The 14,163-nt window shown below is 35.9% G+C and overlaps 1 protein-coding gene across 3 annotated transcripts in view; it reads right to left on the reverse strand.

Annotated features, from left to right (window-relative positions):
* NEBL (nebulette) overlaps positions 1–14,163 on the reverse strand; it is a 376,594-nt gene that overhangs the window by 65,043 nt on the left and 297,388 nt on the right. Inside the window, exons 9-13 of one of the 3 annotated variants that reach the window (XM_019973022.2) lie at positions 12,684–12,785; positions 8,827–8,931; positions 6,975–7,082; positions 4,268–4,378; positions 1,490–1,600 (exon numbers count right to left, since the gene is read on the reverse strand). The exons of the other annotated variants lie outside the window; for them this stretch is intronic. Of the exons in view, the coding sequence (XP_019828581.2) occupies positions 1,490–1,600; positions 4,268–4,378; positions 6,975–7,082; positions 8,827–8,931; positions 12,684–12,785 (537 nt within the window). The remainder of the gene's footprint in view (positions 1–1,489; positions 1,601–4,267; positions 4,379–6,974; positions 7,083–8,826; positions 8,932–12,683; positions 12,786–14,163) is intronic. 3 annotated transcript variants of the gene reach the window in all.

Consider the following 14,163-nt stretch of genomic DNA (forward strand, 5'->3'; position numbering starts at 1 on the left):
AGATCCACTGGAGAAAGGATAGGGTACCCACTCCAGTATTCTTGGGCTTCCCTTGTGGCTCAGCTGGTAAAGAATCCACCTGCAATGCAGGGAACCTGGGTTCGATCTCTGGGTTGGGAAGATCCCCTGGAGAAGGGAAAGGCTACCCACTCCAGTATTCTGGCCTGAAGAATTCCACAGACTATATAGTCCATAGGGTCACAAAGAGTCAGACATGACTGCCGTGAAGAGGTGCCATCATATAGAAACAGCCTGTCAAGAGCAAAGCAAGAGTGAAGATAACAGAAGAGAGAGATGAAGGAAAAGGGACAGCATTCAAATTCCAACCTGAATGTGACCCTCAGATTTCTTTGTTCTTAAACCAAAACAGTTTCTTAATCAGGTTTGACTTGGGTTTCTATCATTTGCAACCTGACTAATACAATCACATCAACATCATTATTGTGATCATCATTATCATTACCGTGGTTTATTGACATATGTGGATAAAGTCTTAGATTTTTTCACTGTTAAAGTCAGTGAGACTCTCCTCAAAGACAGTGTCATTATTTGCTACCAAAGTAATGAGATAACACAAGGATTAAAGGACTTACAGCACTTCAGAGGCACTTCATTCTTAAAAATTCATGTACAGTGAGTAACAGCCACTTTCATTTTATAAAGAGGTTTAAGTGGACTCAGCAGCTAGCCAAAGACTGGGACAGCCAGTGAGCATGTGAACTTTTAAACTGTAGTTACTAACAGACCACCTTCCTAATCTGCCTTTCACTAGTTTAAAAGATGACATTAAATCTTATTCAATTATTTTGGTTAAGTATATAGAATTTTTTCTAAAATAAGGAAATGTTCATTTTTCTCATACCACATAGACAGGAGATGGTGAGCATCATCTTTTTAAAAAATGCATTGACTGCAAAAAGATTACTAGAACATAACTGCTTATTACCATCTTACACGTAAAAGCTGCACAATATTTCTATACAGTTAACTTTGGCCACCTCGTGTGAAGAGTTGACTCATTGGAAAAGACTCTGATGCTGGGAGGGATTGGGGGCAGGAGGAGAAGGGGACGACAGAGGATGAGATGGCTGGATGTCATCACTGACTCGATGGACATGAGTCTGAGTGAACTCCGGGAGTTGGTGATGGACAGGGAGGCCTGGCATGCTGTGATTCATGGGGTCGCAAAGAGTCAGACACGACTGAGCGACTGAACTGAACTGAACACATGAACAATAAGAGGCTTAATTCCCCTATTACTATCGTCAGCCCTCCACATGAGAGGTTCCTCAGCATTCACAGATTCAACCAATCATGGACCGTGGAGGACTGCAGAATTTACAATTGAAAGTATGTATAAGTGGACCTACCTGCACAGTTTAAGTCCATTTTGTCCAAAGGTCAACTGTATAATCTCTGAGAAAGACTTACAGACAAGGAAATCAGCTGAAAATTCATATATTCTCAATCGTTAAATAAATGAACTCACCTCACTAGTCATTTCAGATGCTCGTTTTGCTCTTTGAATATCAAGTACTTCGGAATTAAGCTCCATTCCTTTCCCTTTTATTTCATTTTCCAAATCCTTTTTATATTCTTTCTATGAAACAAGAATATTACTGTTTGAAATTTACTGGGAAACTCTTTAATTTATATACTGTTTTACATGTGTTTCCAGAGACCACAGAAAGAAAATATTTCTAGAAAGGAATGAACCAGATTTCTGAGCATTCATGCTCTTTATTTCCTACAGATACTTCATTTTCTTTTTTAGTCATGGTTGTGGAGTTTCCAATACTATCATTCTTTTTTCTTTTATCCTGTCTTCCCACATGTTTTGGTACCATATTGGAGCCATATTTTTAAAAGATATCTTCCCTTTTTTTTAATTTATTTATTTTTTATTGAAGGATAATTGCTTTACAAAATTTTGCTGTTTTCTGTCAAACCTCAACATGAATCAGCCATAGCTATACATATACCCCCTCTCTTTTGAACCTCCCTCCCCACCATCTCCCTCTCCATCCCCTCTTCCATTTAAATGGTAAGGAAGGTCTTAAGAATGCATGGTTCTTACTAATTACTTGAAGTATTTCTTTGAAAGCTGTCTATAAAATATGAATCATTAAAAGAACATAATTGGAAAAGAATGAAAAATTACAAAATCAAAAGGACTGATGTAGCCAATTTTTTGTTTCCATTTTATTCAAAGATTTGTAAAATCAAATAATTTCCTACAGATTGATAATATATAGTCTGAATTTCACCCATTTTAACATATTTTAAGTAGATCCAAATGTCTTTAATCTGTACATATAATATGGGTTTTTTTTTTGTGCTAATGAATTTCTGTCTTCTTACTAATTGAATTATGAAAACAATGTCTATCCTAATCCAATTCAGCTAAGTTGCCTTTATGACTAACTTGTCAGATGAAACTTCCTTTAAGGATAAGAAATCACATTCTAGTTAATTCTAGGGTTCATTTGATGTTAGTTTCTCTTTGTCCAGTTTAATTAAATTAGCTGGTCCTCTGCTTAACTAATAGCCTCCAAGACATTGTAATGACCTGCATGTAATTTTGGAAAGAGTCCTGGAGTCAAATGATCTGGATTCTTTTCACTTGTTGGTCTTGTGACCTTCAAGAGGACTTTAAGTAACTGAGCCTTGATTTTCACATGGACAAAATGAAAATAAAAATACTTGCTATACCAGTGTCGAGGACAATTGAGGGAATCAAATTAAGTATAAAAAGATACATTATATGACAACAGAAATGCAAAAACCTTAAAGAATGCAAAGACAATTTGAAGCTAAATGCTTACACATAAAGTATAAATAAATAAAAATAAAATTTAAGGAAAAAAAAAACAAAGTCACAATTTCATTAAGTCATGAGTCTCTTTTTAAAATTAGATATCAGTATCAGTAACTTAATTAAAAGATTTTTAATCATAGTCTCTGGACTTTTTTCTTATACTGATGCATACCTTCTAAATCAATGAGTCTAAAATAAGATTCATTCACAGAGAAAAATAAAAGAAAATGGTAATAGCATATTAAAGTCATTTACAATTCTCAAAATAGATCTCACATTTTCATTTGTATGTAAATAATAAAAAGACTCTCTTTTTAAAAATTCATGTAAATAGTGCATATTATTTAAATAGAAGACAATAATAGCAGGAAGTTGTCACGTGGTCAGCCTTTAACTTCAAAAAATTTTATAGGAACTAGAAGTGAGAAGAGATAGGGTAGCAAGAATTCTCTTCCATGATATGCCTACTTCAGCCCAGCATACATTGCAACAGTGAATCACATTAAATTTCTACAAGTGGTTAAATGCGAAAGCCAGCTGGTGTTTTGTTATTAAAGACGTTCACGATGATTAACATCTATGCAGGTAATTATACTCTGTTCCACTGGTTTAAGACACTTCTTTCAGGGACAGTTTCTTCAGTTCAAAATGTAGGATGAAATGGAGTTCTCTGATGCTTTCTCTTAATGTAAAGAGAAACTATTTAAACAAAGAACCGAAAGAGTTTCAAGTTACTTAGAAACTATTTAAAAACAAAAAGCAGAAACAAAAACAAAACTTTTAAACTGTGAACATGATATTTTTAATTGTTAGATTTGAGGGCCTTAAGTTCAACAAATTTAATAACATTGTGAGCCAAAATGTACCATTAAGTTTAGGGGTTGGGGGGAAATGCTGCTGAGTATAAAATGAAAAAGGGAAATGAATTCTTATGCTGTATATGCTAAATATATTATTTTTTCCCTACTTAGAACACAAGCCACTTATAAATGTACCATTTATCCAGACCTTCACACATCACCTCATTTCTGATATCAAATGTCATGAGAATGCTGCTGAGAAGTTACAGGAAAAGCTGGTTCTAATATGTGGTTTATAATAACTAAATTTGAGAGAATCAAGCTAACCTCATCCACACTGAAAATATTTTTTTAAAAAACTAACTGCTATAAAGCTACTTATAGAGCTTCTAAGCTACAAGCCAAACATAAAATCAAAGTATTTCTCAAGTTTTTCAAGGAAATCTGGGTAATTTCATCCTTCAACATTAAATGGAAATAGTAACACTTTCCTGTTTTTAATGAAAACATAAAACTCTATTAGTAAAGGTCAAAGTGAAGGAAAGCGTAATGGATGAATAACTCAAACACTGAATTAGAGAATTAGTAGAGAATTATCAGTGCATATTTTCTGGGCTATTTCTTTTGCAGAACTATAGTAGGATCATACCTCCTTCAGAAGGTTGGTGATGTACTTTACATGTAAAAACTCTGGAGTCTTGTCTAAATCCATTGATGACCTTCCTTTAATATCCTTCTCAAAATCCTCTCTGTAAACTTTCTGTAAAATAAGACCACATAATTTTAAATTTAGAAAATACCAGTGACTGTTGAAAAGATAACAGAACAAGAGTTCCTGGAACAAAACTGATGTTTTTCTTATATAATTGTATCACCTCTGAGTCTTCTTACTAATAGGAAAATAACTCCAACCTTAACATAATATCTCAGATCACAAGCTGCCATCATTCCTAATACAGAAAGGCAACAGTAGCGTATATTAATCATACATTTACATTCCAGGATTTCTTGGTGAGAGGAAAGTGAACTAGTACTGGGCAAAAATCAAGGAACCATGAGACCCAGATGGTACAAGGGTCCTCAGCGTGGGTGTTCCTGTGGCTGAACGGGGAAGTGGAGCACAGTAGGGCCGGGAGAGGATGCAGGTAAGCCTGAGACACCAGAACCTCCTTCTTTGTGTTGTTGTCAGAAAAGTAACATGATTTTTGAGACCTGTGTCTCTCAGGTACATTCACCTGACAATTTCATATAGTCTTAAACTTTCGGAGAAGCCAAATGGCTCCTGAAAGCAGAAACCTTTATCTGGGCTGTGGATCACTGACAGCAAGACAGAGGGAAATTAATTTGAAATCTGGCACTAGCAATGACGGACACGAATGAGCACTAACAGCAACTAGCAATGAAAGAGAAGGAGGTGATGTGAAGGATACATACAATACTTTATATACTGTTCTCAAAATGCAGACAAGGTGTTACGGACTGAACATGTCCCTCCAAAACCCATATGTTGAACCCCTACCTCCCCACCCACGGGATGACATTAGGAGGTGGGGCCTTCAGGTCGTGATGAGGATTAGATGAGGCCATCATACATGAAAGACTATGAATGGGATTCATGTCCTTCAAAGAGTCACTAACAAGCCTGCTTCCTTTCTCTCCCTGCTCTCCATCATGTGAGGATGCAAGAAGGCAGCAGTCTGCACCCCAGAATTCAGCATGCTGGCACCCTGACCTCAGACCTCCAGCCTCCATAACTATGAGAAATAAATTTCTATTGCTTAAGCTACCCAGTCTGTGGTATTTTGTTAGAGCAGCTCAAACAGACTAGAACAAAAGATATTCCAGTGAGCCATCCCATTAAATGTGAGTTTTTGTAGGGCTTTTGAATTTTGATCAAGTTTACCTACTCTGTCAATTCACTTAAAAAGAAGTGACTGACTCGGGTAAAACAGTCACTGAACCATTCTTGATCAAATTCCCCTTTATTGGCTCAAGAAAACACGAGATATGAAAAATATAAGTAATTATTTTCTCCTCTCTCCCCTGAAGAAGAAATTAAACAACTCTGAAATTCAACAAGCCACAGTATTCTACATGCCCTTTGTCTGAGAAGATGAATCGTAACCTTTCAACAAAGCACATGTAATGTTTACTAAATTCCTAGGAGGGTTTTGCTCTCTCTAGAAATGATCATTTCTTGGGAATTTCCTGGAGGTCCAGTGGTTAGGGCTCGGTGCTTTCACTGCCAAGGCCGGGGTTCAATTCCTGGTCAGAGAACAAAGAGCCCACAAGCCACTCAGTGCAGCCAAATAAAAAGAAGAAATAAATTATCATTTTGCCCTGTTTTGATGTTGTTTTTAAAAACTAGAAAAGATTTGCCCATTGAGGATGTCTGGAGTCTAGCACTGTGGTTGTAACCAGCTGATAGTAACTGCCCACTACTTCTGTCCCTTTGAAGTAAAAACTTGGTTGTACCCACAGAAATTGGATGTGTCTGTAGACAAAACCATCTGTGTCTGGTGTCAGATTCCCCTCTGCCCACACTCACCCCCACTGCCCCCTCAAAAAAAAAAAAAAAAAAAACAGAAGAAATCTCACTGGGGTAGACAGGAACCAGTGTCAGGTGACTATGTGGATGTGACCTAGCATTATCTTAAGTAGAGAAGTAAATGGATAAGCGGAAAAAAATAAACAACTTATAATTGATCTCTTCTCTTGATGTCTTGAAACTTCCTTGAAACTTTCTGATATCACTGATTATTAGCCAGGGGTAGGGGGAGAATCAGTTAAATAAATTAACAGGAAAAAGGGAATCATTTATGACTTTTACCCATTAGCACTTATTAAATATGTAATTTTAGGTAAGACAATTAATTTCAGTAGATACATTATCAGTCTAGGAATATACTTACCTAGCATCATTACCTTGAGAGGATTAAATGAGCCAAAATATATAAAACATTCAGCCTGTCACCTAGCACAGAGTAAGTACTTAACAAATGTTAGCTCTAGTCTCATTACAAAAAAAAAAAGGTAAGTAAAGGAACCAGCCCTTCATTTTCCTTTTAGTTTTTATCTGCTCATCGTAATTTCACATGGACACAGCCTGAAAGTGTCAATTTTATCATCACAGAATGCAAGAGCTCACCTGGAAAACTGGGAAACTGAGGGCAAGGGGAAAAAAATCAATGACCTGGACTAGATGCCTGGGTCTACAGTGCGGATTCCTTGGTCTGGCCAGTGCAGTATACTTTCTTCTGGATGCACTAAACCTTCTGAACCACTGTAATGGTTCCTTTCAATGATAAAACATCAAATTTGCACTAAACAGTTGATAGCAAAACAAAAAGACTCACCTCACTCTGCATCTTCTGAGCCTCCTTTGAAACTTGATATGACGGTGTCTCAACAAATTCAAGCATCGATTTCCCCTTATTTTTCTCATACTCTTCTTTGTACTTCACCTTCATTGAAAAAAAGTATAAATGGCACATAAAGCTCACAAGCCCTTATACAAACAGAGCAAAGTAAAATAACTATATATGCAAAATCGACCACCCTGTTTTCTAAAAATCACAATATTCTGGCCATTTAGGTTGATCACTAGGTTCCCTGTGGTTAATGATATACAAAGAAAGGAAACCAGTAACATATTAAAGTTTTTAAGGGATATGAATGGTTTACGATTAAATAATGTAGTTCTAGGACATGTGTATGTAAACAGCTGGGATAGATAGATATATATCACACATGGAGTTATACATGTATACACACATGCCATTAATATACACACATGTAAAGGTACATATATACATAGGTACATATATATAGAGAGAGAGATAAGACACAGAGAGGCTGAGACAGGAAAAAAGAGAGAAAGAGAGATCACTGTGATAACTTTGACGCCTATCAGTAAATCATGAACAAGAAGAAAACCAGAACTGTGACTGTCTTTCTGACAAAGGAAGGACAGTGTTCTTTAGGACGGCTGAATTTTCCCATAGACATTGACTGAAACACACACACAGAGCTTTTATGTGACGTCCTTCAGTTTTGCTAAGCATTATTTAATCATATCATATCATGAATTATTTATTCATTATAACCAACCCTTATCTATTTTGGTTTATAAAATGATCAATATTTTCTATCTCCTAAAAACAAAAACTAGAATTATATCCTGCAAGCTGCAAGAGTGGTTGGCTTTTTTAGCAATACACCTTTTTAAATTAAATTCATAGTTTTGATCATGATTCATTTTATTAAGATATGTATTTTCACTAAAATCCTTATATATAAAAATTACTAATGAAATTGGTTCTTAAGATGCATTATAATAAAAATAATTTTAATGGTATTTAAATCCAAAAGAATCTTTTCAAAACAGAACTTTGTGGTAGCAGGACATATAACGAATTTTTTAACTCCTGTTTTTAGGAATATTTTTGTTTTAGAGAAGTATAATAGATCAGTGAAAGTGAACTATGAAAGTGAACACTATGTTAGGGTAAAATTTTGTGGGGAAACGAAATAAAAATAAAAATGAAAAGAGAAAAAAATGTATACTTCCAACCTTAAAGGAGAGCTGGTTTGTATATTTTTTAAATAAATGAAGGTAGGTATCAAATCATTATGGAATTTATGTTCCATGGGGTATATTTAAAAGTGATTTAAATTTTATCTTAATAGATGCTGGAAATAATATTTTTTCAATTACTGAAATTCAGAATTTAAAAAGTTATCAACTTTAATGTATTCAAGGAAAAAGATATTTTTAAAAGTTTCTTTCAGAGAGTACATAGAATTTCATAGTTGAAAGAAACATGAAGGCAGAATACACTGCTAAGATAATTTCCCATTTTTAATACACTTACAACTGAGCTGAAAAATTATAATAAACTTTATGCCTGGAAAATTATACTTTTGCAGCTCAAAATGACCAGTACACTATAAAAGTTTTCATTATTATGAGATGTGACCATTAATTAATTAACTCATATCTTGTAAGTTTTTGATTGTGTATAGTAACTATAATATTATGAAATGCCTGCCTGTTGAAACATGGTTCAAGCTTCCCTAACCTAATAAACACAGAGAGAACAGAGTCTGAGACTTTCCTCACGATGCACGTCCTTCCCAGCAGCTACGCGTTCTCGGTGGAGGTGCTGGCAGTGATGCTGCTGAGTCCAGGCAGGGGCGGCCTCGTACCTGACTCTGGAGCATGGCATTGCCTTTATGGTGCAGGTGTTCCGCAGCGTCCACATCAAAATGATACAGGCCTTTGTTTTCCTCAAAAACCTTTCTATATTCTCGCTAAAAAAAATAAATAAAATAAAGTAAGACTAGAAGGGTCTGTTAAAAGCAACTACTACTTAGGAGGGCGCACTGAAAATGCAAGCGAACAAGAGCTGCAAAGCTGCCACTAAGTTCCCATCTGCTGTCCACTGGCCATGTAGATTGCCGACCCTGAGCTAAAGCGACAGTGGGAGATAGACCAGCTCTAGGTGGTCCATGCGAACAGCATCTAAAACACTCAAGAGAAGCAGAGGACTACTGGCTCTAAACACAGCATAAATAATATCTGCAGCACTGGGAAGTGACAGTGGAAAAACCCATAACGTGTGTGAACAGGCAAAGTGGGCAAAAGAAGGCAGTTTGTCTTGCCCTTATCCTAGAACAGAAATGTGTTTATTAATAACTGCATCTACAAGAAAAGAAGAACAGATGAAAGGAAAGCTGGAGTCAGGAAAGGAAAAAAAAGTTGTATGTAATGGATCATAAGGAAAATGAGAGGGAGAGAAATCATTCAACTAACTTTCCTAAAAGGACAAGATAGGAGGTGGCTGAAAGAGAAACCAAGGAATTTGGGTATGGTTGGTTGAATTCTTAAGGTGAAGAAAATTTTTAAGGATTAAGACACTTTTTAGACATACAGACAAAAAGGTGAATTTGGAAGAGAACAGAATGGATAAGAATACCAAATTTGGCAAGTGTAGGACTCTAAACACAGCAGGCAGCAAAAAGACAAACATTGCTTTATGATTTTTACCCCTGGAGATTGGACACTTAGTAATTTTGCCTTATTTGGAAGACTTTTAGAGGTACATGGTAACTCTCAAAGACTCAGATATACAGAGACTTAAGCTAGAGTTGGTCACTTTAGACAGTGAGGATTTTCAATGAAAATGGCAATTTAGTGTAGCGTGGAGAGAGAAGTAAGCAGCATTAGAAAGGGAGCGGGAACAAGCTAGGACACTTAGGCCTAGGATACGCTCCAGTGATCCAGAGTGAAACAGAGGAGGCCTCAGTGCCAAGGATGGGAAGGACGGAAGGTCCGAGGGGCCTACACAGGAAAACTGCTTTCCCTAGGGACACAGCAAGGTCCCCAGAGGCATTTTCAGTCAATTAGGGAACTAAGACATGCATCGCCCAAACTCTAACCAGAATACTTTAAGGGAGAAGAGCACCCCCAGGAATCTCATGAAAATGTTCACATAGTACATCTTGACCAAAGAGAATAAGTTCTGAATTTTAGCTTCTCTGCTAATTTTTCTAAAAGATAATTTCAAATAATAACAACATACTTAGAGATGTCATGATTTAATTAGAAGTAATTTTATAAAATAGATACGAAATGTATGTAACAAACTAGGATACATTCCATTACTAAGTTAAAATCCAGAACTAATAAAGTCTAGAATTGTATCTGGAATAATGTTTATAGATTGAGAAAAGGTCAAAAAGTACTGCCTGTCACTTAATGATCTATTTTAGTTACAGAGAATTTCAGAAACTCCTGTTTTAAAACCAAAGAAAATCACCCTCTTTGAACTAAGATCTGCAAAAGAATGATCAATACTTGCTTTTTCTTAGGTAAGAGTCTCTGTTGCCTCCTAGTGGAAGTTATACAGAGTAACACAATATACACTTTTTTAATTTATGCAAAGTTACAAAAAAAAAACCTGAAAGCTAACAGTGTTCTATTTCTCAAAGAAAAATATCCCCTCCAGTTTAATCAGTATGGTTGTACAAACTAATAAGGCACTAATTTTACTCTGCACAGTAAAATTTTTCAAATTACGATTTATATCAAAGACATTTAGAGGTCTTTAAAAACCAGCCATTTATAACAAACTGACAACTAATTCTGGTAGAATGCCTGTTTAAGCATTCTCTTACTCAATCTTTTACTAAAATTAAGTTGCCTTTATAAATCAACAAAATTCTCATTCTCTTTACATTAAAATTTAAAAGAAGGCAATTCTGACATATAATAAATTTGAATCAATGTAATATCGTGCAACTTTAATAAGTAGAGACTTCAGAGCAACACCTTTTTTGACTCAAATTTTCTCTTCATGAAGCAACTGGTCAGTTACAATTTTTCTATGGAGAAAAAATATGATCTAGAAAAAATGAAGGTTTAAACTTTACAAGTGGTAAATAAAACAACTGTAATATATGAATTTGATGGGTTTTCTCAAAGAGAAAATAGAAACAATTACTATTACTGTTTTTCACCACTACTATAAAATAAAGGTCAATATTTTCAAAAAGAAATATTGCCTATGAGTGGCCTACATTTTTCATGGTAATCCAAATTTTTGAATTACGACCATGACATTTTTGCTGACTTATTTATACATGAATCCTCACATCCAAAGGAAATTAACCCACACAGGGATGAGGAAGAGTCAAGGTCAAACGTGACTGCAGTGATCAAGCTGGATGAGCAAAAACTACCTATGAAGAAAGCAGAGGATCAGATCTCAGAAACACACGGATTTTTAGAAGCACATCTCTGAGTCGTGGTTAAAAATGTGCAACTGAAGCAGAGTCGCTCAAGAAACAGGAGCGTCTGTACAGAGGAGGATGAGCATTGAAATGGCAGGACAGCAGGAATTAAGTGTCCAGGGACCGAGTCTAATTCTGCACCTGACAGTCTCCCAACCTTCATCCCTGCTCAACAGATGGTAAGAATAATGGGTTGCTTTTCCTCCAAAGACCAGTGATAATTAATTAATTTCCTCCATAAATATGAATTCACACAGATAACATTTCAAGAAGAGGATTACAAAATAATGAACAGAAGTTTCAACATATCAAAACCAAATGTAGACATTTTTAAACCTGAACTGAAGTTGTTATCTCATTATTTAATGGTTTGGGAAGCAGGTTATAACTACAGAGTTTTCTCATCCATGACTGTGGGCACATCTCCTGAAGAAGACTGTTTTCACTTTTTAACATTCTTTGACAATATACTTTGCCATTAAATCTGTGCCTGATCCAAGACAGATATATAATAAATGCAGATAATTTTTGAGTGAGTCATTATTAAAATAGGCATAGAAATAACTTGAGGTCAAATTAGACTTCATCATCCTGACATGGGACATTCTGAGGCGTAGAAAACAGAGGCACAGGTGAGCCAGGGTCATCAGTAATGAGAGCCAGTGACATCAGGGTTCAGACGCACTGTGTGTTGGAAAGAGCATCAAGAGCCAAGTTCTGATGCAATGGGCCACGGGAGCAGACACAAATATTTTAATTAGGACACCCTCCCCTCCTTGTTGTGTTGAAGAAAACACGGAAACCTTCACAAGACTAAAAGTACAGCAGCAGTGCAAACACTCTTGAGATTTATTTTTAGAGAAGGCATAATTCAGACTAAGACAACTTTTATGCTACTGAGACCTTCTGAGAACCAGACACTCTGCTCTGGCCTGCATAAAAGATCACTGACTTAAGAGCCTGACCTCCAAGTGACGTCAATCTACTACAAAGAAAGGAGAAGGAGAAAGACAGAAAGGATGCTCACATAAACACTTGGAAGAGTAGCTATTCCACAAGAAAGTTTGTATTCAAGAGATATTAAAGAGCCAGCTTTGTAAAGCAACAGCCTGGGTGGGATTTAAGCAACAGACACTAGTTTCCATGAAGTTAGTTACTGAGGGGGCAGTGAAGGCCAGGCTCGCCTTAGCAAGCAGGTGCGCTCATAAGCACTCAGACGTGTGGGCGCCACGGAGTCACAGGTCTACACTAGCCAACAAATGACCACTTACTCCGCTTAGCATTTTGCTGACTTTCAAAGCGTGGTCTAAGAACAAGTTTGGGAGACCTGAAACTGGATCATGCATATTCTGAATGTCTTTCTTGTACTTCACCTATGAAAATAACACGAAACAAAATACCATCTAGGAGAAGAAAATACTATGCTTTTGCATTATGCCCATTATTATTTTAAACACAACGAAGTATTAGTTGGGCTTCCTTGGTAGCTCAGCGGTTAAAGCATCTGCCCGCAATGCGGGAGACCTGGGTTCGATCCCTGGGTTGGAAAGATCCCCTGGAAAAGGAAATGGCAACACACTCCAGTATTCTTGCCTGGAGAATCCCATGGATAGAGGAGCCTGGTGGGCTACAGTCCACGGGGTTGCAAAGAGTCGGGGTTGCAAAGAGTCGGACACGACTGAGCGACTTCACTTTCACTTTCTAAGTTTTATTTAACGGTACTAAATTAAATGAATTCACAAGTAGCCACTAGATGGTGCTCATTTACTACTGAATGAATAAAAGTTCTTCCCAGGTACTTGAAAGTATTTTGATAACTCCTTTTATTGTTTATGTGCTCAGAAAGGGTGATGTTAACAGAAACAAGTAACTTTAACTGAAACTCTACTTTCAGAAAATAAAGAAAATAGAAGCTTCACTCTTTAGAAATTACCACTGTCTTCCAATTATATTTTGTGTCAATTTTAGAACCTTTGGTAGTTTTAATCCTATTACTATGTAGACCTTTTCAATCAAATGCTTTGGAAATAAAAAATGTTAATAACAGAAAACATCAAGCACTTACTGTGATGTTTAAACTTTTCTGTGTAAACACTTTATATGTATTAAGTATGCTCCACAATCTTAGCAAGTAAACATTTAAAGTATGCTCATTTTACAGAGGAGGAAACTGAGACACAGAAAGACGGAAGTGTAATATCAGGTGGTGGAGCAAGATTCAAATCCAGACAACCGATTCGAAACCTTGAGCTTTCAATACCATGCTGGAGGTTCTTTTAAGGATATTCCTGCCCTATTTGCTTTATGCTTGTACACACACACAAATAATCAAATAAGAAAAAATGAATTATTAGAATATTCCCAAAGGTCCTAAAAGACGGAAACACCCATTTCAATTGCTGGTAACAAAATCTGGTTAATGAACACAAATTATAGCACCTTCTAAACAGGAATGAAAGTAAAATATACTAAGTCCCCCAGATACAACGGGAGTTGAAAGGTTTAAATGCTCTAACAAAGGAACAGTTCAAACTTAATATTTAAAAAAGTACTCTATGTCTCATTCAACTATAGTAAAGTAATTAATTTTTTCTATGTATGTTTTTATACTCTTCCTAATTCTAATAAAAATTATCTTTTCTTATAAATTGAAACTTCATTTTTAAAGATATGAAATGAAAACAAATCTTATGAAGAGGTATTTCACAGAATTTACATAAGAGATAAGAAAGAAATTGTAAGCTATCTCAA

Source organism: Bos indicus, chromosome 13, assembly GCF_029378745.1.
Source record: "Bos indicus isolate NIAB-ARS_2022 breed Sahiwal x Tharparkar chromosome 13, NIAB-ARS_B.indTharparkar_mat_pri_1.0, whole genome shotgun sequence".
NCBI lineage: Eukaryota > Metazoa > Chordata > Mammalia > Artiodactyla > Bovidae > Bos > Bos indicus.